At 41.9% G+C, this 27,778-nt stretch overlaps 3 protein-coding genes across 6 annotated transcripts in view; 1 reads left to right on the top strand and 2 right to left on the bottom strand.

The window, feature by feature from the left end:
• wdr91 (WD repeat domain 91) overlaps positions 1-20,889 on the bottom strand; it is a 25,730-nt gene extending 4,841 nt beyond the window's left edge. The window contains exons 1-5 of the mRNA XM_079657716.1: positions 20,752-20,889; positions 13,233-13,287; positions 13,027-13,122; positions 8,863-8,957; positions 8,472-8,613 (exon numbers count right to left, since the gene is read on the bottom strand). Coding sequence (XP_079513842.1) covers positions 8,472-8,613; positions 8,863-8,957; positions 13,027-13,101 — 312 coding nt within the window. The 5' untranslated portion in view covers positions 13,102-13,122; positions 13,233-13,287; positions 20,752-20,889. The remainder of the gene's footprint in view (positions 1-8,471; positions 8,614-8,862; positions 8,958-13,026; positions 13,123-13,232; positions 13,288-20,751) is intronic.
• LOC307023973 (uncharacterized protein) lies at positions 13,344-27,778 on the top strand. 4 transcript variants are annotated; one of them, XM_079657699.1, is made up of 6 exons: positions 13,344-14,347; positions 15,657-15,687; positions 20,498-21,505; positions 21,702-21,857; positions 26,074-26,166; positions 26,550-27,778. In XM_079657699.1, exons 3-6 carry the CDS (start codon positions 20,504-20,506, stop codon positions 26,871-26,873), a joined length of 1,575 nt encoding a protein of 524 aa, XP_079513825.1. In that variant the 5' UTR covers positions 13,344-14,347; positions 15,657-15,687; positions 20,498-20,503; the 3' UTR covers positions 26,874-27,778. The 4 variants fall into 4 exon arrangements, with proteins under 4 accessions (XP_079513825.1, XP_079513824.1, XP_079513822.1 ...); XM_079657698.1 differs by lacking the exon at positions 15,657-15,687; XM_079657696.1 differs by lacking the exon at positions 13,344-14,347 and having other exon boundaries at positions 15,554-15,687.
• LOC307023971 (general transcription factor II-I repeat domain-containing protein 2-like) lies at positions 21,901-26,066 on the bottom strand. The gene is made up of 2 exons (XM_079657691.1): positions 22,684-26,066; positions 21,901-22,565 (listed from the first exon to the last, which is right to left on the bottom strand). The coding sequence occupies exon 1, from the start codon at positions 24,511-24,513 to the stop codon at positions 22,702-22,704; it is 1,812 nt and encodes a 603-aa protein (XP_079513817.1). The 5' UTR covers positions 24,514-26,066; the 3' UTR covers positions 21,901-22,565; positions 22,684-22,701.

Below are 27,778 nucleotides of genomic sequence, written 5' to 3'. Positions count from 1 at the left end.
CACCGCACCTTTAGTTAATCTGCCAAAAAAGCCACATTATTGACCCGAAAGTACACAAAAAGCACACTGAGACGCTCCTCACGGTACTGACATGCTGCACGCGTTGACATTTTACCAATAGCTGCTACGGTTATTCAACAAAAGTTAGAAATGTAAGAGGTTTATCTCTCATTCAGATCAATGGAAAGGCTCTCCTTTCCCTGATCACTGCACATCTCCATGGAAACCTTTGATCTCTGGGCACACAGGTGTTGATTAGGTGCTCAGCACAGAAAAAAAAAACGACAAACAGACTGGAGTTTAATAGACTGTCTCAGCCTATACTGTCTGATGGAAACTCCAAACACACTTCAACATCTTCCACATATTTTATACATTATTAGTGACACATGGTTTTAGTTCAAAAGTTTGCAGTTAAAATATTCTGCTGCTTTTCCAAGCCTTTTTACTTTCCAAATATTCCTGCTTCTTCACTTTCTTCTTACACACTACATTTCAGCATAGCTGTTCAGCATCAACTTTTCAGCATAAAGCACTCCCACTCGCAATTTCTTCAGGAATTGCATTCTCTAGTTGTTTTTCTCCCCCTCTCAACCACACACACCTTCAAAATAAAAGCCCAATAGTTTTCCTGGGAAAGCGCTGGAAGAGGGATGTTTTTCAAAATAAAAGTCCTAGATTATCACTGTATCCAAAAAAGAAGCTCAGGGTGAGGATTTTTGCTAAATAAAATATAACTAAAAATACAACTAGTACTACTAATACAACTAATAATACTACTACTAATACAACTACTACTACTACAACTACTTAAGCAACTACTACTACTACTCCTCCTCCAACTACTACTACCTATACTACTAACATTACTACTACTCATACAACAATTACTATAACTACTACAACTACTTATACTATAGCTACTACTACTAATACTACTAGTATAGCTACTACTTCTATTTCAGGACATTGAGGCTACACATTTGGTTGTTTATACCTTTTTGAAACCTTTTCTTTTAAATATTAAGCTATTTTTCCTACTCTTCCAGTTTAACATTTCAAGTTTTCAACAAAGTCAATGCAATGCATTTGAGCTGTAACAATTTTGATTTAAATCATTTCACTTTTCTGCATTTCTCCGCTAAGTTCAGCAACACACTTACTTGGTTTTTGTAGCTAAAAGCAGCTAGAGACACCATTCAAATCATCATTAAAAACACACCTGTTCACCCTGGCCTTCGGGCCCTAGCCCTTTCTTAGTCCCCCGGCTTCCTTTATTTTTTGTTTGCCCTTTGATTGTCTGTTTGTTTTGTTTATCCACCATGTACAGCGACCTTGGGCCCTTTGAAAGGCCCTATATAAATATCATTTATTATTATTAGGGCCCGAGCACGGAGCGCTAGGACCCGACGGCGTCCTAGCACGAAGTGCTATTGGAGGAATTATTATTATTATTTTTAGTCGCCATCTTTCCTGTTTTTGAGGCCTTTAAGATGCTTCAAAAGTCGTATAATTTTGCACGGACGCCAGGACCGGTAAAAGTTACAACATTCTGGAGTCAAAGGGTTCAAATTATTCAACCTGCTCGCTAGCGCCACCTATGAAAATCCCATTTCGGAATACATTTACATAGTTGCACCGTAACTCTGAATGACCTGAAATTTCGCACACATATCCGGGTGGACCTGCTCTACAAATAATCCTCTTGGAACCCTAAGCTCCGCCTACATTTCTTTTAATTTAAATTAGCATAATGTTCAAAACAGTTAAATATTCACTTAAATTTCAATTTTCACTTTTTCAACACCACACTTCGTATACAGCATCGGTGGAGGGTCAGACACATTACCGTAGAAAATGAGCATGTTAGGACGATAAATATTGCCGCCGTCAATCAAAACGTACTCGCAAAAAGGCGGGGCTTAGAAAGAAATGCTCATAACTCATCAACAATGTATCCAAATATCACAGATTTTGGTAGATAGGTTAAGTCTGTCTTGGGGAATAGGCACACCACAGCATTTTCATTTTGGACTGTAGGGGGCGCCAAAAACACCACCAATGTATAACTCAAGAGCGGATGGACTAATATATATATTTTTTTAGACATACTCTCGGGGTGACTACGAATTCAGATTTAAAGTGTCGCAACAAATTCAAAATGTGGGCGTGGCCTATATATATTTTTAAATTGCGATAGCATAAAATGAGCTTCGGACGCAAAACTTGGGACACACGTAAGAGCCCACGACCTTTTCGAGAATGTAAAAAAAAAAACGTCATTTTTCAAAAAGACTGCTCACTAGCGCCCCCTATTGTGTGGGAGTCACATATAGTTTCTCAGAACTTCAGGAATTTTGACACAGACATTGCTCATGAAATTGCAGACATATTTGTAAATAGATTCCATTAGCCCCGCCCCCCAGGAAGTCGGCCATTTTGAAAAATATGTGTTTTTCATGCATTTTAAGCACATTCTTGCGAACTCCTTCTAGGGGAATGATTGGAAAAATACCAGTCCAGGACAAGTTCAGCCCCTATCCAATATAATGCTAAATTGAGAAGAAATTATTTGATGGCTCAATCGTGGAGGTCGCAAGCTAACGGAGAATGTTCCATTTTTGACGATTTACATGTCACAAATTATTACAAACTACTCACATATAGTTTTTCCGATATTCACGAAACGCTGTATACACATTGCTATTATAATTGCACACATATTTCAAATTGCTTTTCATTAGCCACGCCCCCCAGAAAGTCGGCCATTTTGAAAAAATTGCGTTTTTCAGACATTTTAAGGACATTTTTGCAAACTCCTCCTTGGGGTATGATCGGAAAAATTCCAATCCAGGACAAATTCAACCCCTATCCAATATGATGCTAAATTGCGAAGAAAATAGTTGCCAGCTCAAACGGGGAGCTCGTAAGCTAACGGAGAATGTACAATTTTTGACGATTTACATGTCACAAATTAATCCAAACTACTACATTTCCATTTTTGGGAACCTTTACAAAGTGGCACCGTAACTCCGATTGACCTGACATTTTGCACACTTATTTGGGTGGACCTACTCTACATATTGTCTCCTTGAACCCCAAAGCTCCGCCAACTTCATTTTTTTAAATTAGCATAATGTTAAAAACAGTGAAATATTACCTTAAATTTCAATTTCTTGTTTTTCAACGCCAAACTTAGTATACAGCATCGGTGGAGGGTCAGACACATTACCGTAGAAAATGAGCATGTTCAGTCGATAAATATGCCCGTCATTAATCTAAACCTGTTTGCAAAAAGGCGGGGCTTAGAAAGAAATGTTCATAACTGTTTAGGGTTAGGGTACTTACCCCTAACCCACACACCGGCTCTGCTGGCGGTAAATTCAATTACAACAGACACCTATACACTTCACAACAGACACCTACCGAATGTAAAACACACACATACAGCTCCTAAAGCATATCATGTATATAAGGCTACAGCCCTCGTTTATTTTATTATGTGAAGCACTATATGGTTTCATGAAAATATCTACTGTTTACTTGTAGATATCTACTAAAGCATACAAATAAAGTGTGTAATGTAGGCTTGTTACATATATTATTGCTGTTCTCACTGTAAACATCGCGTCTGAATGAAACCAGTTGTATTAAAAAAAATACCCTAACATATATTAGGAACATTGGTGTACACTTTGTGGACATTTACTACAGGGACTTTGCATTGGAAGTGGATGTAACATTTCCATTGAGAGGACATTTGTACATTTGCAGGACAAATCACATGTTAACTCTGTCCATAAGGAAGACATATCCCTTACATCCAGGGGAGATGTGATTAGTGAGTAAACAAACGGTAAAGGGCAGAAAGTCTGATGCACATTTGATCATCTTGAATAACTTATAATCACAACGAGAACAGTTTGCAGAGCTGTGCTTCGTTGACATAAGTCCAGCCATGCGTCACGCCTCATTTAAACATCACTGTTGGCTGAAATCGTCTCCGGAGAATACTTCAGTGTACCCTCGGTTATAGCTCCTCCAGAGACACTCCTCTCTCCTCTACATCTTTATAACCTCGGTTATAGCTCCTCCAGAGAGACTCCTCTCTCCTCTAAATCAGTGTATCCTCGGTTAAGGCACCTCCAGACAGCCTCCTCAAAAATCAATCCTCGAGGAGCCTTTAGAGAAATTTGTTTTCCTTAGAGACGGCGCGCCGACATCCGTTTCCGGGTCGCTGCCGGTGGACCTGGGAATCTGGGATGCGAAAATTAGAGAAATGACAAACGGCTCATTTCCAAGGACTCACGCGCGTCTGCTTGACGCCGGGACGACCGGCTGCCCTCCCCGACAGGCGCACGGACGCGAGGGCCCACTCATCACTGCGCGCACAAGTGCGACCGCAGTTTTAATTATTATTATTATTATTATTATTCAACTAACCCCAAACCAACCCGTTCACTTATCTAACAGATTTTCTCAACTCAGCGAGACACCCGCTGAGAAGCCAACTCTGGTTATTGCTAGCTCTATTATGAGATACGTGAATTTAGAGACCGAAGCCTCCACAGTCACATGCTTTCCGGGGGCCAGAGCGGGCGACGTTGAGGCGCATCTTAAACTGCTGGCTAAAAATAAACGTATATACAGTAAGATTGTTATTCACGTCGGTGGTAATGATGTTGGTTTACGCCAATCAGAATGCACCAAAGTTAATGTGGCGTCGGTGTGTAGATATGCTAAAACAATGTCGGACACCGTAATCTTCTCTGGTCCCCTCCCCAATCTGATCAATGACGACATGTATAGCCGCATGTCATCATTTCAGCGCTGGTTGTCTTGTTGGTGCCCAGCAAACAATGTGGAAATAATTGGACAGCCTTCTGGGGAAAACCTGGTCTGATTAAGAGAGACGGCATTCATCCTACTTTGGAAGGTGCAGATCTCATTTCAGCAAACATTTCAGAGCTTTGTGGACTTAATCCATGACAAACTGGAGTTGAGACCAGGAGGAGGAGTCGCAGTTTTACATGTTTCTCTGCGCTCTCTCCAATAAAATACCCAATATTAACGGTGTGTGTGTCCGCCCAAGGACAATTGAAAGTAAAACCTAATAGAGGTGTCATACATAATAACTTAATAAAAGTAAATGTAACAACTACTACAGTGCAACAAAAAAAAGAAGGTTAAATGTGGTCTCTTAAACATAAGATCTAAAGCAATATTGGTAAATGATTTAATATCAGATTATAATATTGATATATGCTGTCTCACTGAAACTTGGTGGAGACATGAAGAATATGTCAGCATAAATGAGGCCACTCCACCCAGCCATATCACTCATATTGACTCAGAGTTTTTATCAACTTTGGTACTTAAAACAGATAAAGTAATTATCGTAGGTGTTTAATATTCATGTTGACGATGATAAAAATAGCCTTACTGTTGCATTTAACTCTGTATTAGATTATGTTGGTTTCCGTCAGAGTGTAAATAAACCAACCCATTGTTATAATCACACTCTCGACCTTGTTCTGACTTATGGTATTGAAATTGAGCAACTATTAGTCGAACCGCATAATCCTGCTTTATCCGACAATTTCTTGGTAACTTTTGAAATACTGTTACTACAATACAAACCATTAGTCAAAAGTAGGGATGGGTACCGAGCCCCGGTATTAAACGGGCCCCGGGTCTGAATTATTAAAGACCGTGGTACCGTTAAGCTCCGACGTTAGCGGTCTTTTTATCGGTACAGGAGACATGTAAAAAAGATATGTCATGTGTATTATTGCTACACAAACATTATATTGCAGTTTTAGTGTCGCCAACTCAGTTTCTAACATGCAAAAAGACTGCAAAATCCGTCTATGATTATCTTTAGTATTTTTGATCTCTCTCCCGTCTGCGTGCGAGGGGGTGGGGCAGTTTAAAAAAAGAAGAAAATAAAACAACATAGACTAGCTCCATGGCATAATGCCGAAACCCGCAAAATAAAGCAAAAGTCGAGACAACTTGAAAGGATATGGCGTTCCACTAAACTTGAAGAATCTTGTTTAATTTGGCATATTACTCTCAATGAATTTAAGAAAGCACTGCGTAAAGCGAGAGCAGCGTACTACTCTTCATTAATAGATGAGAATAAGAATAATGCAAGATTTCTTTTCAGCACTGTAGCCAGGCTGACAGAGAGCCACAGCTCGATTGAGCCTTCTATTCCCATAGCACTCAGTAGTAATGATTTTATGTGCTTTTTTAACGATAAAATTGTTACTCTTAGAAACAAAATCAATGACCTCTTGCCTTTGACCATTATAGTGTTATCAACAGCTCCCGGAAAAGTAAGTTCTAATATTACACTAGATAGTAAACTACAATGCTTTTCAGCCATAATCCTCGAACAATTAAATTAAATTATTCTTTCTTCTAAACCCTCAATGTGTATCTTAGACCCGATTCCAACTAAGCTGTTAAAGGAAGTTTTTCCATTAATTAGCACTTCTTTATTAAATATTATGAATATGTTTTTATTATCAGGCTATGTCCCACAATCATTCAAAGTAGCAGTCATAAAACCTCTTCTTAAAAAGCACAACCTCGATCCAGAGGTTTTAGCCAATTATAGACCTATTTCTAATCTTCCGTTCATCTAAAAAAATCTTGAGAAAGAAGTCGCAAAACAGTTGTGTGATTAATTAAAAAACAATGATTTATTTGAAGATTTTCAGTCTGGCTTTAGAACACATCATAGCACAGACAGCTCTGGTTCAAGTCACAAATGACCTTCTAATAGCCTCAGGCAAAGAACTTGTCTCTATTCTTATTTTGCTCAATCTCGGTGATTTGATACTATCGACCATGATATCCTATTGCAAAGACTAGAGCACTTAGTTCGCATAAAGGGAACTGCTTTAGGCTGGTTTAGGTCCTATCTATCTGAACGCACTCAGTTTGTGTGTGTCAACGATGAATCTTCCATGCAAACCAAAGTTAGCCATGGAGTGCCACAGGGCTCAGTGCTTGGACCCATTTTGTTCACACTATATATGCTTCCGCTAGGCAATATTATAAGGAATCTGTACATTTCCATTGTTATGCGGATGATACTCAACTATATTTATCCATCAAGCCTGATGAATCCAATCATCTAAATAAAATTCAATACTGCCTCAAGGACTTAAAAATGTGGATCAGCCTCAAAACGATGCAGAGAAACTAGTCCATGCATTTGTTACTTCTAGGCTGGATTATTGTAACTCTTTATTATCAGGGTGTACCAAGAAGTCAGTTAAGTCACTTCAGCTGATTCAAAATGCTGCAGCACGTGTACTAACCAGAGTTAGGAAAAGGGACCACATTACTCCTGTTCTGGCTGCCTTACACTGGCTCCCTATAGAACACAGGATAGAATTTAAAATTCTTCTTCTCGCCTACAAAGCCCTTAATGGGCAGGCGCTACCTTACCTTAAAGAACTCATTATACCCTACTGTCATACTAGGGCATTACGTTCCAAGAATGCACGGTTGTTGGTTGTTCCTAGAGTCTCTAAAAGTACAATGGGAGCCAGAGCCTTTTCTTATCAAGCTCCACATTTGTGGAATCAGCTTCCAGTTTGTGTTCGGGCAGCAGACAGCCTATCCGTTTTTAAGAGTACGCTTAAGACCTTACTTTTTGATAAAGCTTATAGTGATAAAATAAAATAATCTAATAAGAGTGCATTGTCGTAGATACGTTGTGCCTCTTCACCTATACATTTAATTTTTACTCTTTCACTTAAATCCTAAAAACTTAGATCTTATATTTAAAACTTTATCCAAACCTTTCCCCTCTCTGACCTCTCGAGGTTCTATTAGAGGGTAACAGGTTGCAGAGAAGGCCTTGCCCGGCTGGGGAGTGTGGAACGTAGTTACAGACCTACTCCTTGCCTCTAACCAATTCCAATTAAGGTTCAAGTGGGGACCTTTCTCCCTGTGTGTGCCTCTCCACCTCTGTTTCTTACTTCTTACCTGCTACCCTTTTCCCTCAACCTATCCTAAGGGAGTGCACTAACACGTTAGTTTAGCTGCTATAGGCTTAGACTGTCGGGGGGGGGACCTTACTTCGTCTTTCTGTCTGTTTGCACCTGTATAACATATTCAGCTTTTTCAGCTAAATTCAGCAACAAATGTAAACACAGTTTACAGCATTCACACGCATTTTCAGAAGGAAATGCATTTTCTAGTTTTATTTATTGTTCTCATTGTTCATACGTTTGTGTTATGAGGTTTTAAATAAAGCACACCAATTACATTTAAGACGGGTTCCCCTTTTTTAAGAAAATCGAAACAGCAATTCTTGACTTGATATCGGTATTGAAACAAAAATGTTGGTATCGTGACAACACTAGTCAGCTCTACAGGGCCCTAAAGCCTGGGTTCCCCAAGCCCTAGCTTATTAGCTGAAAAACTGTTTCTAATGAGCTGGTAGTTACCTGTTGTTTGACAGTCTTTGTGTCCCATAGCAGCAGCTGGCCAGACACAGGGACAGGAAGTCGAGGAGCGGAGCCTCCGCTGAGAGCTGCAGCAGAGCAGACAAACGACGAGCCGCTGGGACTGCAGGCTAGAGACAGGATGCTGAAGGACAGAGGACACATTCTTTACCACCATGAAACAGTTATATTATTGCTACATGAGAAAATGCAGTGTCTCACTTTTGCACAACCACTCCTGGTAAAACTTGACAAATCAAAGTGGCTAAATGAGACTACTAAAGGTCATCACGCCGAAGAAGAGTTGGCCAGACCATCAAAACTCTGTTTAAAATCTACACATACGTTTGCAAAATCTAGAATAAAGTAGAGCCCCTTTGAAGGGACAGTTTACCGTGGGTGGGTTTCATCAATGTTCATCTCATAAAGATTCTTCTTGGCATCCGTGTCATACAGCCGCACTGTGCCAACTCCACTGCCTAGTAACAACTGAACACACACACACACACACACACACACACACACACACACACACACACACACACACACACACACACACACACACACACACACACACACACACACACACACACACACACACACACACACACACACACACACACACACACACACACACACACACACACACACACACACACACACACACACACACACACACACACACACACATTACCTTTGACATGCTTTTTGCCGTATTGTGTGTCAGTCTTTGTTTTTCTTCTTTTTAGTTGTTTGTATTGTGTATATTTAGGAGTGTGTTGTGTGATTAATTAACAGCACTTCTAGTGATCAGATTAATTCCTGAGCAGTTTATCTAAGACTGAACCCTGAGGAATGCTGGCTGTTCTACTTCGTATAGGCTTCGCCCTCTAAGGCTATCGCAATTGGGCAATCCCCTGTGCATGCGCAGCACTGAAAGACTTGTAATCCACCTACGGACTCACTTCCGTATAAATAGGAAGTAGGCCCGACAATCTGCTCCCATTTTTCTTCAGCACTCCATTGCAGAAGCACTGTGAGGCACACTAAAAAGCAAAGATTCCTCTTCTAAAAAGCTTTGTTCCAATTATTAAGGTAAGTCAGGGCTGTGTTCGGGATTGCCCTTCATGCCAAACAGGATACATTATGAGTTACGACCGAACACTCACAGTGTGAATCCTGCCTGGGATTGGAGCACGCAAAAGCGGCTCTCACTCCCCAGGTTTCGTGCACTCATTGTGTCCGTCATTGTGTCCGTCTCTCTCTGGCCCACAGACAGCGGAGAGCGGACGCTCTCGCTGCTGCGGCCGAGGATGATTGGACAGTCCAGGAGTCTTACTCCATGGACGAAGCCCTTGACTTATTGGATCCGAGTGGCGGGCAGCAGTCAGGCGACTCCTTCCCTTCCATTCCCGTATCACCATGTGGTTCCCCCATCCTCCCTCTCCCCCAGTTGGAGGAGACAGGGCGGGGACCCGGTGTCAACCCAGGTTCGGCTGCCGGGCTGACGCCGCCAGAGCCCTCTCTCCGCCATCACGGCTCTGCCGTCGATAGGCGGTATTCTCCAGGAACTCCCGGAGATCATCGGAAAGGCAGCCGCCTGGAGAGATCTCCCCGTTCCCCCGGTTCAGGAAAGCTCTCCACCGGATGACATAAGAAAAGCTGCATAAAAAATGCTGGCTGCCTCATAACCAGTCGGTTAAGCACAGGTTTTTTCCTCTGTCCCAGATGTGCCTCCTACACACACCTCCGCTCATTCCTTAGCGGGTTTGAGCGTGAACGCGCCTCAATGTCCGGTTTACGAGCCTTCTCCTAAACAGCGACAGGATGAGAGCCGCTGTGCAATACAGCGTGTGGAGGCCCCCTCGCAGCCTTTTCGGTCCGGGCCCCCCTTGGGTCGCTTCACGGGCAACGGCGGTGAGGGCTCTGGCGTGGCTCGTCACCATTACATTACATTGCATTTAGCTGACGCTTTTATCCAAAGCGACTTACCACAGCACATCCAGAGCATGTACACCCGCTATCACCCGCTGAGTATTACTCAGAGTATTACTCAGAGTGGCTGCGCGTGTGATCGATGGACAGATGGATGATAATCAGTAGCAATGCTCACCGGTTCAGCCGGCTACCCCTAAACCTGTCGTTAGTAGCCAGCATGGCTCGCTGCATAAACCGGCTGTCTTTAAAACCTATTGGTTATTAGGCAGCTCTGATTTTTCCTCTGTCCCAGACGTACGACACAAGGTGGTAATGAGCCCACGAGTGCCATTATTACACCTCGTGTCGACAGCACTGCACACACCTCCGCTCATCCCTCAGGGGCGTTGAGCGTGAACGCGCCTCAATGTCCGGTTTATGAGCCTAAACTGCGACATAATGAGAGCCTGTGTGAAATGCAGCGTGTGGAGGGCTCTGGCGTGGTTTGTCATCATGACAACCACAGCACACCCAGAGCATGCACGCCCGCGATATATCAAAGTATTACTCAGAGTGGCAGCGCGTGTGTCTGATGGACAGATGGGTGAGCAGGCGGATGCAGTTTGCCTCTCCCCCCCCACTGTTCAACGGGTTACAGGAAACAATCCTGTCATCCCATGAACAGTGTCTCGCGCTCCTTTCAGAGCTGCAGGAACTCCTGTTAAAAAAGGCCTTTTCCAGGGTTCCTCAAGGGGAAGAAAATCAGGGGTTTTTACTCCCGCTATATTCTGGTCCCGAAAGAGACTGGGCGGGGGGAATGAGACCCATCCTCGATCTGTCAGTGTCCAACAAGGAATTGGCATTTTCACATGCTGACGATCAAACAGGTGCTGGAGTGTTCACCAGGGAGCCTGGTTCACATCCATAGACCTTAAGGATGCATACTTCCACGTAACCATCATCCCGAAACACATCAAACACTTTTTCAAAGTGTGTGGCGACGGCTCTGGAGCCGCTACACAGAATGGGGATGAGTGTTATTTTACCTGGACGACCTGCTGTGGCTGGCTCGCTCCAGGGAGGAAGTCGCTTTACAGACGGTACAGCTCTTATCTCATCTGTCAAGCCTGGGTTTCATTTATAAACTGGAAGAAGAGCTGTCCTGTTCCCTCCCAGATTATCGTTTATCTGGGAGTGGAATAAAACTCGGCCACAATGAGAGCGCGGCTCTCAGGGCAGAGAGTGGAGAGCTCAGAGCTCCTCATATCTGTTCAGAAACTGGAAAAAAGTTAAACAAGTACAAACCACAGACTGTCTGTGTCATGGCGAATACAGTCGCTGGTTTATTTATGTCTGTAGGCCGTTGTTTTGAGTGTGGACGGTCGGAGCATATACTGCGTTAGCTTAGCCTGATCGATCCGATCTCCATTCAGAAAACACGCATTTTAAACGATTTTTCGCCTGACGTCTTTTCGGCAGACCGGTATCAGTATGTTGTTACTTCGGCATCATTTTGAAACGTGTATTCCAATTAAATCACGGTAAAATATGTTCATTTTGTTGTAGTTGTAGCCCCCTTGCCAGCGATTATCTCTGACCATTCAGCAGTCGAGAGTGTTTACGTCACTAGCTTAGCATATTCAGCCCAATTGAAGAGCCAAGAACCTCGATTTTGGAGGGCCAGAAAATAGGTGAAAAGATAGCCTTGAGTCGGAACTACCCCGAGTGGAAAAGAAAAAAAAGCGTGCTACGTGCTGCAGTGGAAAAGTGCCATTAGAGGGGCTTGGCCTCTCTCAAGGTGTTGTACGTACCATCCAGGGAGCCAGGGCCACGTCCACCAGGGCATCTTACACAGCCAAATGGACAGCGCTCCAGCGTTGGCGTGTAGGGAAAAGCCTGGACCCCGTTACGTGCCCCCTGCCTCACGTGCTGTCGGTCCTCCAGCTGTTGCTGGACAGGAACTGGCCTATAGCACGGTCAAAACATATGCTGCTGCCATTTCATCTTGCCACGTAGGTTTTGGGGTCAGCACGGTGTTTAGTCACCCTCTGACAAAACGCTTTCTACGGGGAGTACAGAGACTCAGACCGGTGTCACGCACTTTAGCACCTCAATGGGATTTGGCTTTAGTGTTAAGCCCCATTTCAACCTTTAGATCAGGTTCCCGTGAAGTTCTTGTCAGCGAAAGTAGCTCTGCTCTTGGCTCTGACATCAGCTAAAAGGGTGAGTGATTAGTCTGCTCTCTCTGTGGCTCCATCATGTCTCCGGATCCTAGGAGATGGCAGCTCAGCTGTTTTACGCACTCTGTACTGAGTGTGTTAGATAAAGTGATGTCAGGCCCTCTCTCCTAACCCAGATTCTATGAGTATAGGTGCAGCCCTCTAAGTTTCGGGCCCCACTGGCTCCGCGAATAGCTGAAGAAAAGCTGTTTGTGTAGGAGCAGATTGTCGAGCCTACTTCCTATTTATACGGAAGTGAGTCCATAGGTGGGGCCCACGTCATAGGTGGGCGTGGATTACAAGTCTTTCAGTGCTGCGCATGCGCAGGGGATTACCCAATAGCTATAGCCTTAGAGGGCTGCGCCTACACTCATAGAATCTGGGTTACAGTACGTAACCCCAGTCCTCCGCTCTGCTCCTACCAGTCGGTCCGGCTTGGTGGCCCACTCCAGAGACAGCAGAGGAGACTTGGACATGATGGTGGCTTTGGTCTGCATGATGGGGTTGAATGACCACACCTGGGGAAGAGGACAATGAAAACCTTATTATGGGCTCAATAATTTATGAATGGTAATATGTGTTTTTATCTTTGCTGGGTTTGTCAAATCCCAAAAGATAAAAGATGAACCTTTATGACTCCATCTACATCCAAACTGGCAACCCGGCGACCAGAACAGTCAACCCTGGAAAATAGGAAGAGAAATACATGAAGGAGATAGCAACGAACATTTTTGGTACTGTTTTTTTCTTCTATGTAACTTTAAAAGCTTTAAAAGCCAGTGATAGTCTAGTTGCCAGCATAGTGAACCCGGAAATGTTGAATATCCAAACGTTTTATGTTAGAAATGTATTGTAGGGTCCCAAGCACATATAAAATGCCAGATGCTAACCTGGATATGTTGGGCAATTTGTACAATTAGCATAAGTTGCGTTAACTAGCATGAATTACCATTGTAGCTTATGTTGACAATAGTTAAGTTTGGAAAATTGTTGAGTGATGCTTTTTTTTTTTTGAGGATTCTGAATCCATTTCTGACCTTTCCAGGAACCAAAACGGCAGTTTTAACCGGCAAATGCCAGTATTTGTACTCTCTCTGGACTGATTTTGATACATTTTGGGTTGATTTGGAAGATTTATGGGACTCTGGATCATTTGGATTGGAAAGATTGCCTATTTATTTGAAAAAAGAATTGTCCACAGTAGAGATAATCATTTTCATCTTGTGCTCCCTATATCCAGTGGTTGCAACACTACTCATGGCAGTCAAAAACAGCCCATCTGTCAGAAATGGAATCATCATTCTCAATAACCCCCAAAACAACACCAATATTGTGCAAATTGGCCAGTAATTTAGTTTTACTATTGTCAGCATAGGCTATATTGCCATTCATTTGAATTAACGCAACTTATGCTAATTGTGCAAATTGCCCAACATACACTCTAAAAAGTATATTTTGGAAAAGTTGAAGTAAAGCACTTTTTTGAATAAATCTGATTCAGATTTCTGCTTTAGCGACGGCACTGTACTTTTGTGTATTATATCAACTTCAAATTGTGCTTTACTACATTGACCTGCTATTCTTATGCAAATGCAAGCGCTTCAATTAGGTTTTCCTGTCTAACGTCATGACGTAGACGTTGAACGTCAACGTCTTTTCCAGCAAGATTTTTCTAGCTGAAGCTGCCATTTTTTCTCCTCGTCAATCTCATCGTCCATGCGGTCAAGGTCACTCTGAAAAACGGTAAGTTTAATGCAGACAAAGTCATGTTTTACACATTTAAATTGTCAGATAACAAATGTTCTGCCTGTATGGGTCAAATGTACGTCTTAAGGGTTAACTTTAGTTAACTAACTGAACCGGACCAGCTAGTTAAGTCATGCTAACTTTAACATGTTCGATGCATTTAACTGATTTTGTGAAATGTGTTAGCCATATGTTTAAACCACTGGTGTGCTAAAGGTAATGTGGCATTTCATTTAGCATTTTGCTAGAGGACACTACCGGACTGTGAGAGTAAATGCTAGGTGAGTAACTTGTGCAAGTAATTTGCACGCGGGGCTCTCGTGGTGTAATACCGTTACTGAAAGTAGTCTTAAGTTAACGTATGTCATACTGTGTACTGGTTAAGCTGCTTATTTGCACATTAGCACGGATACATTTAAGCGTACATGTGTTTGCAACTGTGCTGCGCGCTCGCAGTTCTGTTACGACGTTTGGGTGTTTTACTGCCGTCTCCGTTAACGTATTTAGTGAGACACAGGCGATGAGAGAGGGTGCACGTCGTTCTCATGAACGCACAGTGGTGAGTCCGGCGCTTATTAAACAACACTGCTCTGCTGCTATTCCTAAAAGGAATTCCTAAAAGGAATAGCAGCAGATATAATAATAGCAGCTTCCTAAAAGGAATAGCAGCAGAGCATGTAAAAAATGTAACTCCGCCAGCCCGTAATCGCGCCCCCGTAATGCTGCCAGTCCGACGTGTTCCTATTCCGACAGTCCTGTGCGCGTATGCTAATTAGCCATGTGCGCCAAACAGAAGAAGGGCCCTATCTTCTGCCCGGCGCAATTTACTTTAGTTATACCATATATATATATGATATATATATATATATATATAATAGTTTTACCGTGAGTAAGTGTTTAAAAGAATGAATGAATGCGGGTGATGCTTGGTGCGCGTGTGTGTGCGCCCATCTGTCTAAACACACGCAAATTAAACACGTAAGTGTATGAGAAGGAGATCGAGTCAGTCGACCTGCGATAAGCAGCTGATTCTGAACGAACTCGTCTTCGAGATGGACGTGTTCTAACGCATTTTTAATCGATGAAATGTTAACACAACAGTATATATCTGACCATTTAATTTTCGAAATTAAATGGTCCCCCCCCACCCCCCCCAACAACTCCGCCAGCCGGTAATCGCGCCCCCCCCCCCCCCAACAAATCCACCACACATTGCTACCTGGTCTGTGGGAAACACTGCTTAATATTAATGCATTTTTAATTTGCTTTTCATGATTCTTTCCCTGATTGGTGGTGGTTACATCAGCCCTGGACACAACTCATCAAACTACCCAAAGGTAAGTTAAACTGCAGAATTAGAGTGCTAAAGACAGTGATTTTTTTCTGGCTTTAATGTGACAGCGTGTACAGGACAGTGTTTTGTTAATGTACTCATAGTTTTGCAAAATGTAGTATTAATGCTCACAAATTAGTAACCCATTGCAGCTTAAATCTGAAAAAACTATTTAAGAAATCCTATCTAGGCCTGAATTTGAACTGACTGTAATGAAAACTGAGCCTCAGAGATAAAAAAATAATAATAATTTTGAAGATATCCACATTGGATTTGATGAATTCAGACCGTTGAAGTCTTGCTTTAGCTTAAGATAAAGTTTTTAACAGTTGATTTATATTTAAATTTATTTGGGAAAGTGAGCACTTTACAACCTGTACTGACAGAAAAAACAATCAAATGGCCACAAATTGCTTCCAATGGGCATGTGTGTATTTCCCTTAAGACAGACTTGATAACTGTAAACCTATCCCTTAAGGCACTGTTCGTCAATCTTTAAAAAAAAAACAATTCAGCATCGTGAATACAGAGATGTTATTGCCAAATAACCATTGAAATATGTTCTGTAATATTTAAACAATACCTGCATTTATGGCATTTATTCTCAATTATATTAAGGTGAATGGTAGGCTATTACAAACTACATTTACACTGTTGCTGTCTTTGATGCCTCAGTCAGATAGGAATGCAGTTTCATATTTATCATACCATTTACAACAATCACCTTTTATGCAGTCAGTGTGAATAAATATTAATTTGCAGCATTTCAATGACTATTTACGGGCACTATGGCCGTTGCATGAAGTTTGCAAAGGCTGCTACACATTTCGAGTTTATTGTGATTTATAAAATGAAACTGGGGCTACTCCAGGGGCTTCATTTAAAAAAAGGGCTTATGATTCAAGTCAAAAGGTGGAATACGGATGAAACACCAAAGTTCTTGTGCATCAATATATTTCAGATTTATATAACACGTGGACACTCTACGCTGGTTTGACTTCATAAATTACAATCAACTCTAAATGTGTCGCAACCTTTGCAGTTTCATGTAAGGCCCATAAATTGTCAGTGAAACACCCCAAATTAGTATTTGTTTACACTGACTGCAAGGTCAGGATTTGCCATGATCACTCAAGGTGATCGTGGCAAATGCTGTCAGAACACACTGTGAACGTATAGCCACTTTCAAAACGGTTCGTGCTTTAGAACAAAAGTACACGTTGAAGACGCATATAAAACGAACATGAAGCCATAAAAATGAACACAATATGTGAAAAATATGAAACTGCACACCTATATGCCTGACTGAGGCATCGAAAACTGCATCATTGTAAACGTAATTTGTAATGTGCTGTTCATGTTAATATTAATGAGAATAAATTCCATAACATGCAGGTATGGTTTCAATATTTCAGAACATATTTCAATTGTTCTTTTGCAATAAGATATGTTTGTATTCATGATCGCTGAGTCCTGTTTTTTGGTCATTCCCTGTGAAATGTATTGGGTTTTTATTTATTCATAAGAATGGATTCATCCGTTTTTGCAAAGTAACTTATGTTTGACACATGACGTGATATTTGTATACATTTTACACAAAAACGTAGTTTCTCGCGTTTTCGTCACCATTTGTAATTTCTGTGCGTACGCCTGGATCAGTGTCCGTGGAGAACTGCACATTCTCCCGTCAAGTTTGTTTTTTATAAATCCAAAAGTGCTTAGAGTGGCGTGCGCCATCTTCTATAAATGAGGCCCCTGGTGTGAGAAACTGCCTTAAGGTTTATTCTGAGAGGGCTGGCTACATTAACAGACTGTTGTGTTTAAACAATTGGCTCCACCACCACTATCTCCTTAAAAATTCAACCTACAAAGGAACTCCCAATAAAGCCAGTTTCTTTGTTTTTTTTTCAGTTTTCCGCTTCATGTGGAGATGCAAGGACTGTGGGATTGTGTTAAGAAGAAGATCTGAGCTGCTCAAGCATTACAAACTGAATCATAGGCACTATGGACGGGGCCATTCATATCCATGTACCTATTTAAATTGTACATGTAGATTCAAGACTTGGAATGCCCTACTAAGTCATTTATCAAGGAATCACCCTGCCCAACAAACTATCAACAAAGCTGCATCAACGTTCACATGCCATATTTGTGTTCATAATCAACTCTGCACTGAGAGGGAATTTTTTCAACACATCTTTAATCATCTTAAAAATAAGGAGACTGTTACATGCGTGTTCCAAGACTGCGAATATAAAACCAATATATATGAGAACTTCAAAAGCCATAAATACAGGAAACATTCTGGGACGGGGAATATCTTTAAGCCTGGTATTAATTCTGTTACAGAATCCTTTGCCAGTCTTGCCAGTGATATTTCAGATGGGGAACGTATAGAGAGCAATGACAATTTAGATTCTGCTTTTGTCGATGGGGTTTCTGAGAACTTGGAGAAGGATATCGAGCTTAAACTTGCGTCAGTCCTTCTTAAGTTAGAAAACATCTTTCTTGTGTCAAATGCTGCGGTAGATGAACTTCTGCAGGAGTTTAACTATTTGATTGGTTCTCTTTCTCTGCCAATCACTCAAAAGACTATTAACCAAGTATTACAAGATAATGGTTGCCAGTTTGACCAGTCAGTGGTTAAAAAACTAGCCAGTGCACTCTGTGATAGAAACCCTGTTAAAAAAGCAATTGGAGATAAAGGCCCACTTTCCAGTGCTTGGAGGCGAAAGGCTTACTATAAGAGACACTTTAATGTAGTGGAACCAGTGGAATATATACTAGACCAAAAGAATGGAAAGTCATTCCAATATATTTCAATTTTAAAGTCTTTGGTACAAATTCTTGACTGCCAGACAATCTTAGATCAGGCTGTTAATTTGAATACTTTAGATAAAGAATCACAGGGAACTTGTGCACAGATATACAGATCTTTCTTTGATGGTGCCTTGTTCAAAGAAAATGGACTTTTGTCTAAACAGGAAAGCCTTTCCTTGATATTATATATTGACGATTTTGAAATATGTAATCCCCTTGGTACATCCAGAAGGAAGCATAAAATCTGTGGTTTGTATTGGATTCTGGGCAATTTACCACCGGGCTGTAACTCTGCTTTGTCCTCCATCTATTTGGCAGCTTTAATTAAAAGTACTGATCTGAAGTGCTATGGCTATGATAAAGTGTTAGAACCTTTTCTTAACGATCTTGTCATTTTGGAACAGAAAGGGATATTTGTGTCAAAGTTGGGCAGAACAATAAAAGGCACAGTTCAGTGTGTGGTTGCTGACAACCTTGGGGCACACGGTATTGCTGGATTTGTTGAGAATTTCTCAGGGTCATATGTATGCAGATTTTGCACTGCAGAAAAAGCAGACATCCAGACTCAAGAAGTTAGAAGCGGCGTCTTTCCTTTGAGAACCAAAGACATTCATGCCGATCATTTAAGAACAATTGAGGAAAATGGGTTGCCCAATTATTATGGTGTGAAATCAGAGTGTATTTTATCAAAGCACCTCTCCTATTTTGACGTTACCTCTGGGTTTCCTCCCGATATCGTGCATGATCTTTTCGAAGGTATTGTTCCTTTTGAACTTGCACTTTGCCTGAGTGTATTCATTAAAAAAAAGTATACCACATTATCTACATTAAATGATGCAATATCATCTTTCAACTTTAAGTGGGCTGACAAAACTAATCGACCTCATCCTGTGCCTCTCAGTTTTGGGTCCAGAAAAACTGTTGGGGGAAATGCGCATGAGAACTGGAGTCTAATCAGATTTTTGCCTTTGTTGATTGGGCGGAGAGTTCCCTGTGAGGAACCAGCTTGGCAGATCTTAACAGACCTGAAGGACATTGTGGATTTAGTAGTCAGTCCCATTCAATCCCAGGACTCCATTGCATATCTTGATTTTAAGATCTCTGAGCACCGAATTAGATTCCAAGAGGTTTTCCCAGACTGTCCCCTTAAACCAAAACACCATTTCTTAGAACATTACCCATACTTGATCCATCAATTTGGTCCACTAGTTTCCCTATGGACGATGCGTTTTGAAGCAAAGCATAGCTTTTTTAAAAGAGTTGCCAGGAATATCAGGTGCTTCAAAAACGTGCTACTTTCCCTTTCAGAGAGACATCAGTATCAGATTGCCCATCATTTGCATGCATGTAGCTTTACCAGACCTCTATTGGAAGTGACAAATGTTTCCACTGTACACATCGATGTTCTTAACAAGGACATTTCAAATGCTCTGAGACGGAAGTCTTCAGATATGGACACAGTGGGCTTGGCCAAAAGCGTGACATATGATGGACTAAACTACAAGTGTGGAATGATCTTGATCCAAGGCTCACTGGGAGGACTGCCAGAGTTTAGTGAAATCATCCAAATGGTGATACTGCAGGACAAGTTGATCTTCATTGTGAAGAAGCTCATTGGATGGTATATTGAACACTATAGAGCTTTTGATCTCAAACCATCCCCAGTCGAGGAAGTGGAACTTATTGAGCCACAAGAACTACATGATACATACCCACTGGCGGACTACAAAATTGGAGGGATGCGTCTTGTCACATTGAAAAGATATATCCATGTTTAAAGGGTGAGCTCTCTCCATGTAATGTTGTTTTATTTTGTTCTCAATACAAGCCAAAGGTGGTCCACTTACAGAAGGTAAATTACAGGACATGAATTATGAGAACCTTTTAACTGCATGTGGGTGTTTTTTGTTTTTTTATTGATTGCCCTTAAGGGATAGTTAAGTATTTTTTAAAGTGATTTGCCTCACCTTATTGTGCTTTTGCTCTCTTTTCAGACTGCCATGGCTCATTCCACGACTGCCAGACTTAAAGTGATTTTGGGGGACAACAACATTGAAAAACTGACACTTCCCAATGGCATACCAGAGTCACTAGATGACCTTATCGGCACGATAAGGAGTACATTCGGATTAAAGTGCAGCTTGAAACTGCAGTACATGGACCAAGATTTTGGCAATGACTTTTTCAATCTGAACTCTACTGCTGAACTTCAGAATTTGGGGACAATCAAGGTGATCCAGCAAACAACCTTGATCAGTGCCACTGCATCCTCTGCTTCTGTTTCACCCGAGTCGGATGACTGTGTCTCACTGGCATCAAACGATACTATACTGCTTTCATCCCCCGAGTCTCTGTCATCTCGAACCAAGCAGTGGCCAGAAGAATTTCCAATTCCTCAATTTTCCTACGACACAGAGTTGCAGTTAGTGAAAGGTAATTCTGAGTGCCAGGTTGGAAACAAGTTGTTGACCTTGAGCTCCAGAATGAAATCAGATATCTTGAATAGAGTAGTTGAAGAAATTTACCAATATAAGGCCTACCCGGAGGATGCACATTTCTGCACAGTTGCAGAGGCCTTAATCAAAAAGCACCCTTGTTTAAAAGAGCCTGGCTCATTCAATGGCTGCTATGGCTGGAAACAGCGACTGAAGTACAAAATGGGGAACTACCGGACTCAACTCAAAGTGCAGGGGTGTCCAGAGCTGTCAGTAAATTCCCTGAAATCGAAATCAACGTCAGATGCTTTCCCTGCTAAAAAGGTGAAGAGGCCAAAACGATCCGAAGCCAACTTCTATCCATCCTTCCCTACTGGAGAAACTGAGGACAGCATGGAAAAAGAGAGAATAGAACTTCTGACGGATGTCAAGATGAGGAACAATGAAAGGGTAATCACGAACAAAATGGCTTGCACGTTTGCCTACAGGCGACAAGAGGTGGTCAACCAAGAACCCAGCATTGAAGACTTTAAAGACAGGTGGCCTGCCCTGTTCCATCAGAAAGAGGTATGGTAACAATGGAACTGAAATGACACAAATTGAACAGTTTATTGACAGAATTTACATATTCAAGTAAACTTTTCGTTGCATTGACATTTTGCCTGTTGTGTATGCAGGCTTCAGTGTTTACGTTGTTAAAACTGAGATTGTATGTGAGGTAATTTGCATGTACTTTTTATTTATTCATTGTCATCTGTTTTAGATCAATGCAGAGTTCCTGAGGCTCATGGCTGTTCCTCTTGAGGATAAGTTCTTTGCCCAGTTAGACATCCAATCAAGTCAGCTAATCAGAGTCATCCGTGCCAAAGGTGGAGCAACACGCCGAAAGACTGCTGACATCATGGACATTTTGGACCAGGTACATCTAGAGCAGGGGTCCCCAAACTTTTTCCAGTGAGGGCCACATAACTTTTCCCTTCTCTGATGGGGGGCCGGGTCAGTTTGTAACAGAAAAAGTGTGACGATCGCAGTGGTGCCTAAATGTAAGAATTTATTGTTTTCCAAAAAGCCACACATAAGCAAATATGAATAACCCTTTCTGAGATCAAATAACCCCCTCTGTGTTCTTCACAGAAAAATTTAACTCAGGAAATATATAATAACACTATTTATGAAATCAATAAAAATCAAATAACCCTCTCTGGGTTCTTCACAGAAAAAAAGTCAGGAAATATGTAATAACAGTATTATGAAATCAATAATACCCAAATAACCCTCTCTGGGTTCTTCACAGAAAAAGAGTCAGGAAATATGTAATAACAGTATTATGAATACCCAAATAACCCTCTCTGGGTTCTTCACAGAAAAAAAGTCAGGAAATATGTAATAACAGTATTATGAATACCCAAATAACCCTCTCTGGGTTCTTCACAGAAACAATGCTTCTATTGTGCTGTGCACAATCTTGGTAAAAGTTCAGCTTCAGTTGTCACAGCAAAATCTCTTAAATGACTCATATGAGCAGTCTCTCAAAGTTCTTGTGTTCTTTCCTTATAGTCCAGTTGTGTAAGTTCCAGTATTATAGCCTAGTAGACACCAGTGTTTGCTCTCTCTCATCAACTTCCCCCTGAAAAACACAAAGCAAGCAGGCTGAGAAACCAAACTAAGTGATACAGCACCTACACAGCACAATACATTTCAATACAAGTATGGTTGTGGAGATGGATTTTTTATAGTGAGCTTACCTATGTACTGTATGTTCATCAGTGTGAACTGTGGGCCTGCATCTGGCTGGTGAGAAGTTCAATGTCAGGTTCCATTCTAGTCACAGCCAGTCTCAAACACTGATGCAGATGTTCATCTGTCAATCTTGATCTCCTCTGAGTTTTCAGGTGTTTCATGCGTGAAAAGGTTTGCTCGCAGATATACGTGCTGCCAAAAACTGTGGACATCTTCATTGCGTGTTTTTTTATGTTAGGGTACGTGTCTTGAGGGAGGGCGGCATAGAAGTCAATGAGACTGGTGGGCTTGAATGAGTCTTTCAGAACATCACAGCTCTGTAACTCGGCCAGCTCCAACTGATAAGAAGGCTGGGCTTCATCGATGTCGGCAACAAAGGGGTTCTGGAAAAGACGGATTTCTTTTGCATGAACATGTAGTTCACGGAATCGCACACCGAACTCCGCCTTCAGCATTTCTAGTGCTTCCACACACTTTTCAGCTGGGAACGGGACCGCTGGTTTCTCTGCAGAAAGCTTTTGGGTAGCAGGGAGATGGGTGAAGTTGTGCTTTTTCACTTGCTCCAAAAGCAGCGCTTGTTTCACCTCAAATGCTTTTATGTGGGAATACATGTCGCAAATTAGTTTCCCCTGGCCTTGTAACTGCAAGTTAAGGCCGTTCAGCAGTTCTGTCACGTCTGTAAAAAATGCGAGGTGCCATTTCCATTCTGGGTCGATCAGCTCTGGGACCGTTTTGCCTTTTGAATGAAGAAATGCGTTAATTTCAGGTAGCAGCTCGTAAAAACGCCTCAAAACTCTGCCGCGGCTCAGCCATCGGATCTCTGTGTAGTATAATACATCTCCGTGCACAGACTCCAGGTCAGACAGGAATTGTTGGAACTGCCTGTGTTTAAGTCCATTTGCTCTGATGAAGTTTATGCATGATACCACCACCTTCATGACAGAATCCCACTTCAACACTTTGCAGCACAGTGCTTGCTGGTGAATTAGGCAGTGCACTTGTAGCGGGGCGGTGAGACCCCGCTCTTCCATCTCCCGGTTCATGCGTCCTATCAGACCCCGAGTCGCGCCCACCATACTCGGAGCCCCGTCAGTCGTGATGCTGGCAAGCTTTGCCCAGTCCAGATCCAACTCTTCGATGGTTTGACATACTTTGCCGAAAATATCCTCCCCCGTCGTAGTGCCTTTCAGACTTTGGAGGGCTGCCAGCTCCTCGCACATGTCAAAATGTGCGCTAACTCCACGAATAAAAATAAGAAGCTGCGCTGTGTCTTGCACGTCTGTGCTCTCATCAAGTGCTAATGAAAAAAAGTCAAATTCTTTTGTCTTCTGCTGCAGCTGGGCATATACATTACCCCCAATTTCTTCAACGCGTCTGGTGATTGTACTCGAAGACAGACTCACGGCATTAAAAACATCTTTCTTCTCGGGACACACCTCCTCCACGACAATATTCAGACATTTCTTGACAAACTCTCCCTCAGTGAAAGGTTTACCGCAGCTTGCTATCAGTTGAGCAACACGGAGGCTGGCACGAACAGATGAATGGTTCAGCTGAGTTTGGCGTACAAATGTAGTCTGCTGAGCTAACAGTCCACTTTTTAGCTTTGCTAGTTTGTCTGCTCGCATTTGGCCTCGCAAGCTATCATACTTGTCTTTGTGATGGGATTCATAATGTCGGCGCAGATTGTATTCTTTGAATACCGCCACGGCCTCTTGACAGATGAGACAAACAGCCTTTTCTTTGCATTGAACAAAAAAATAATCGTGTGTCCACTGCAGGTTAAATACCCTGCATTCTGAATCAATTTTTCTCTTACCTAACCTTTTTGCCATTATTCCGTTCTGGGGGGGGGGGGGGTAGGTTCACGTTTTATGATTAGGGCAAAGACAGTGAGGTCGTTAGCAACATTTTTTTAGCGTCATAATTCAATTCAAATGAGCTTTATTGACATCAGGAAACATTTCAGGGATTCAGTCGGGGAGGCTCACTTCACCCAGTTCTATGCGTGCATTGGTCTCGATCGCGTGGCCCGACTGAAAAAATAATAATGCGGGGGGGGGGAGGGGGGGAGGTAATGCGTCTCTGATATTGGAAATTGTTCAAGGGGCCGGGTCAAATGTGGAGGCGGGCCGTATCCGGCCCGCGGGCCGTAGTTTGGGGACCACTGATCTAGAGCATCAAAAGTAACAAGTTTCCTTGGTTGCTTAGAGGGTGTCACAGTACCCCTATCTATTAAAGATGCATCATCCGGGTTAGCTTAGCTCCAGCGCCGGTAGCTAAGGGGATCAATAGCGTGCCTCCGCTGGCAGCAAGAAGATGAACTAAACGACTCACTAAACGCTTCTGTTTATTTACCAAGTTATGTTATGCTCGTTATTTCTGGCACGTGTTATTTTATAACCAAATGCATACTGGTAGGAAACCGCATGGGATGTAAACAAGACGTCAGTGACTATAAGGAGCAGAAGAGAGGTTGCTGTGAAGATCCAGAACTGTATAGATTTGAACCAGAATAAGCAGAGGAGCACCTAGATGTTTTGGAAGGGGAGCTGGTGAGGAGAGAGGCTGAGGCTGATGTACTGAGTGGATACGTGGGAAAGTTTCAATAACTGCCGGTTGAGTGACAGATTATTGATAAACAGATTGTTTTAACACAATCTGTTGTACTGTCCTCTCGCCTGATATATCAAACCTTCCAATTGATGGCAGCTCCCGGTGTACTCAAAGGCACTGGTTTGCTGTCGGCAGGTGGACAAGCCCCACATCGACACCGCTAATGACTCTCTCCTCGTCCCCAGGCTGTTAACCAGCCTCTCCTCTCCCGCTCTCCTTCCAAAACATGTAGTTTCTCCTCTGTGGTTCAAATCCATACAGTTCTGTATCTACGCAGCAATCTCTCTTCTGCTCCATATAGTCACCAACATCTTGTTTACAAACTGAAAAGCCCATCTGCGTGAGTTTGTGTATGCCCGCTGTGCTCTTTCCTACCGGTATGTATGTATGTATGTATGTATGTATGTATGTATGTATGTATGTATGTATGTATGTATGTATGTGGTTCTAAAATGACACAACGTGCCAAAAATCACGAGCGCAACATAATGTGGTAAATAAACGAGCACAAGTGTTTGGTGATTGGTTTAGTTTTATCTTCTTGCTGTAAGTGGAGGCAGGCTACATGTTCCCCATAGCTACCAGTGCTAGAGCCAAGATAACCCGGATGAGCGACCTATGCCCCTAACTTCATTAAAAATGCACGCACAGTTAAAGGGAAGGTTTCTGTTGCCTTGCAAAGTGCTAAAAATTAAAAATATTCCTTTAAGTTTTAGGAGTAGGGACACCTGTCTTCAGAGATTTTGAAGATTAAATTAATCAAGATTTTATTGTCCTAGACTGAGGACATTCATCTTCGAAGGGAGTGTGTCCTGAAAGCCCTCATCTTCTTCCTTGGCGAGGATGCAGATGACCTGATCAAGGAATATCGTGTAAGTTTCCACAGCAATTTGCATGTCTGCTCATCTCATATTAATCCTGTAAAACATACAGACATTTTTGTCAACTATAATTACTGAAACCTGGTTGGATTGACTACATGTTGTATTTATAATATATGTAGTGATTCTTGCGTAGAGCTACTGGTGAAAAGGTTAGTCTAGAGTCCTGCAAAACATCAAGACACACTTTGACCCTTTCACGATACCAGGCTTTGCCAATAATGAGATGTGTGGCTGAGCCTTTAAAAGGCTCCAATCCATATATCACTATTCAGTGAAATGAAGTCGATGTGATTTTGCAGTTGTCTTTTTAATGTGAGGCGTGAATAAAAGTACAAAGTGATGACAGTGATGTTTTGTGTCATGTACTTTAGGACTCTGGACCAGAGGACGTTCAAAGGGACCTGGAGCATCTCACTGTGGCAGTGTTTGTCATTCGAAGGGACGGGGAAGGACCGCAGGAGCCACCTGAAGACATGGGCATCGTCATCGAGGGCGTGAAGGTGTTGCATGGACTGACTTCAGTTGCCTCAGCTTGTGCCCTGCTTCTAGGTTTGCTATATGCACTTAACCTAGCTTATCCCAAACCCCTTCGTTTTCCTTTCGAAGTGCTCCAGAAAATCATCATGGAGCTTGATCAACACAAGATGTCCCCCAAAGTCCAAAATCTGTATGGCAGTCTTCAAAGCTCGCAGTAATGACACGCATCACAATTGATTCCCTTTCTGGACCCAAAAATGGCCTAGGGAGGAACAATGTTAAGACTTGAAACTGAAGCCTCTTTGGGTGTTTTTGCCTTTGTGTGGTTAAAGAGACAATCGAGAGACAAATATTCTTCAAACCACAAGATATACTTGATTTTGTTGCAGGTTTTTGGAGGTGCAGGAGTTTTTCTCCAAACATGTTTCCTTCATTTTCTGGGGAAATGTTGAGCTTAGAGCTCAAATACCTTACTGAGGTGTTAATGTGTTATCAAGTGTTATCAATTGTGCACACTGTTGTGTGTCCGATTTTAAATCGTAAATTTAGTGCCTTTCATCTATACTTTTATTTCTTTTTTTTTGAAGTAAAAAAAACGACCTGTAAGTCATATTGTGAAACTAACTTACAGGATTTTCTTTTTTCAAAAACTGGCGGCTGCCAGAAGTACGCTACAAACGCTTTTGTACGGTTGCCGAAACTGAAGAAAGGCCTTTTATTTATTTTATTTTTATATATTTTTTTTGTTACTACTGTGTCTACGAGCTTATGCTGGTAAAAACTGGTTCTATATGGGAAAGATTTTGCTTGCCCAAACTGTTATGCACTTTTTATGCATTAGTCTTGTGATTGTTAAAATGCATATTTGTTCAAATGTAATTGTCCTTTAAGCTATCCTGGATGAGCAACCTTTGTTGACCGCTACATCAAAAATGCATGCAGTTACAGGAATGGTTAGGCAATTCAAAATGTCTAAAATCTACATTTGTTGTCTAAACTGTAATGCATGTTGTGCATATGTGTTTAAAGAAAAAAGTAAACTGTATGCATTTAATGTGTTGGAAGATGTCGGCATATTGCGTTTTATACTTTCATATAATAAAGTATTCACAAACAGTGAAAA

The sequence above is a fragment of the Notothenia rossii genome, assembly GCF_949606895.1.
Source record: "Notothenia rossii genome assembly, chromosome: 11".
NCBI classification, from domain to species: Eukaryota; Metazoa; Chordata; class Actinopteri; order Perciformes; family Nototheniidae; genus Notothenia; species Notothenia rossii.
This window is presented reverse-complemented; position numbering and strand designations above follow the sequence as displayed.

What these genes read in the sequence shown, in the direction of transcription:
- LOC307023973 (XM_079657696.1), top strand. Translation starts at nt 15,622, where the DNA reads ATGATTCTTTCCCTGATTGGTGGTGGTTACATCAGCCCTGGACACAAC. An exon ending in ACTCATCAAACTACCCAAAG is followed by an intron (nt 15,688 to 20,497) that starts GTAAGTTAAACT and finishes CTCTCTTTTCAG; the next exon opens with ACTGCCATGGCTCATTCCAC. An exon ending in CCCTGTTCCATCAGAAAGAG is followed by an intron (nt 21,506 to 21,701) that starts GTATGGTAACAA and finishes CATCTGTTTTAG; the next exon opens with ATCAATGCAGAGTTCCTGAG.
- LOC307023971 (XM_079657691.1), bottom strand. Translation starts at nt 24,513, where the DNA reads ATGGCAAAAAGGTTAGGTAAGAGAAAAATTGATTCAGAATGCAGGGTA.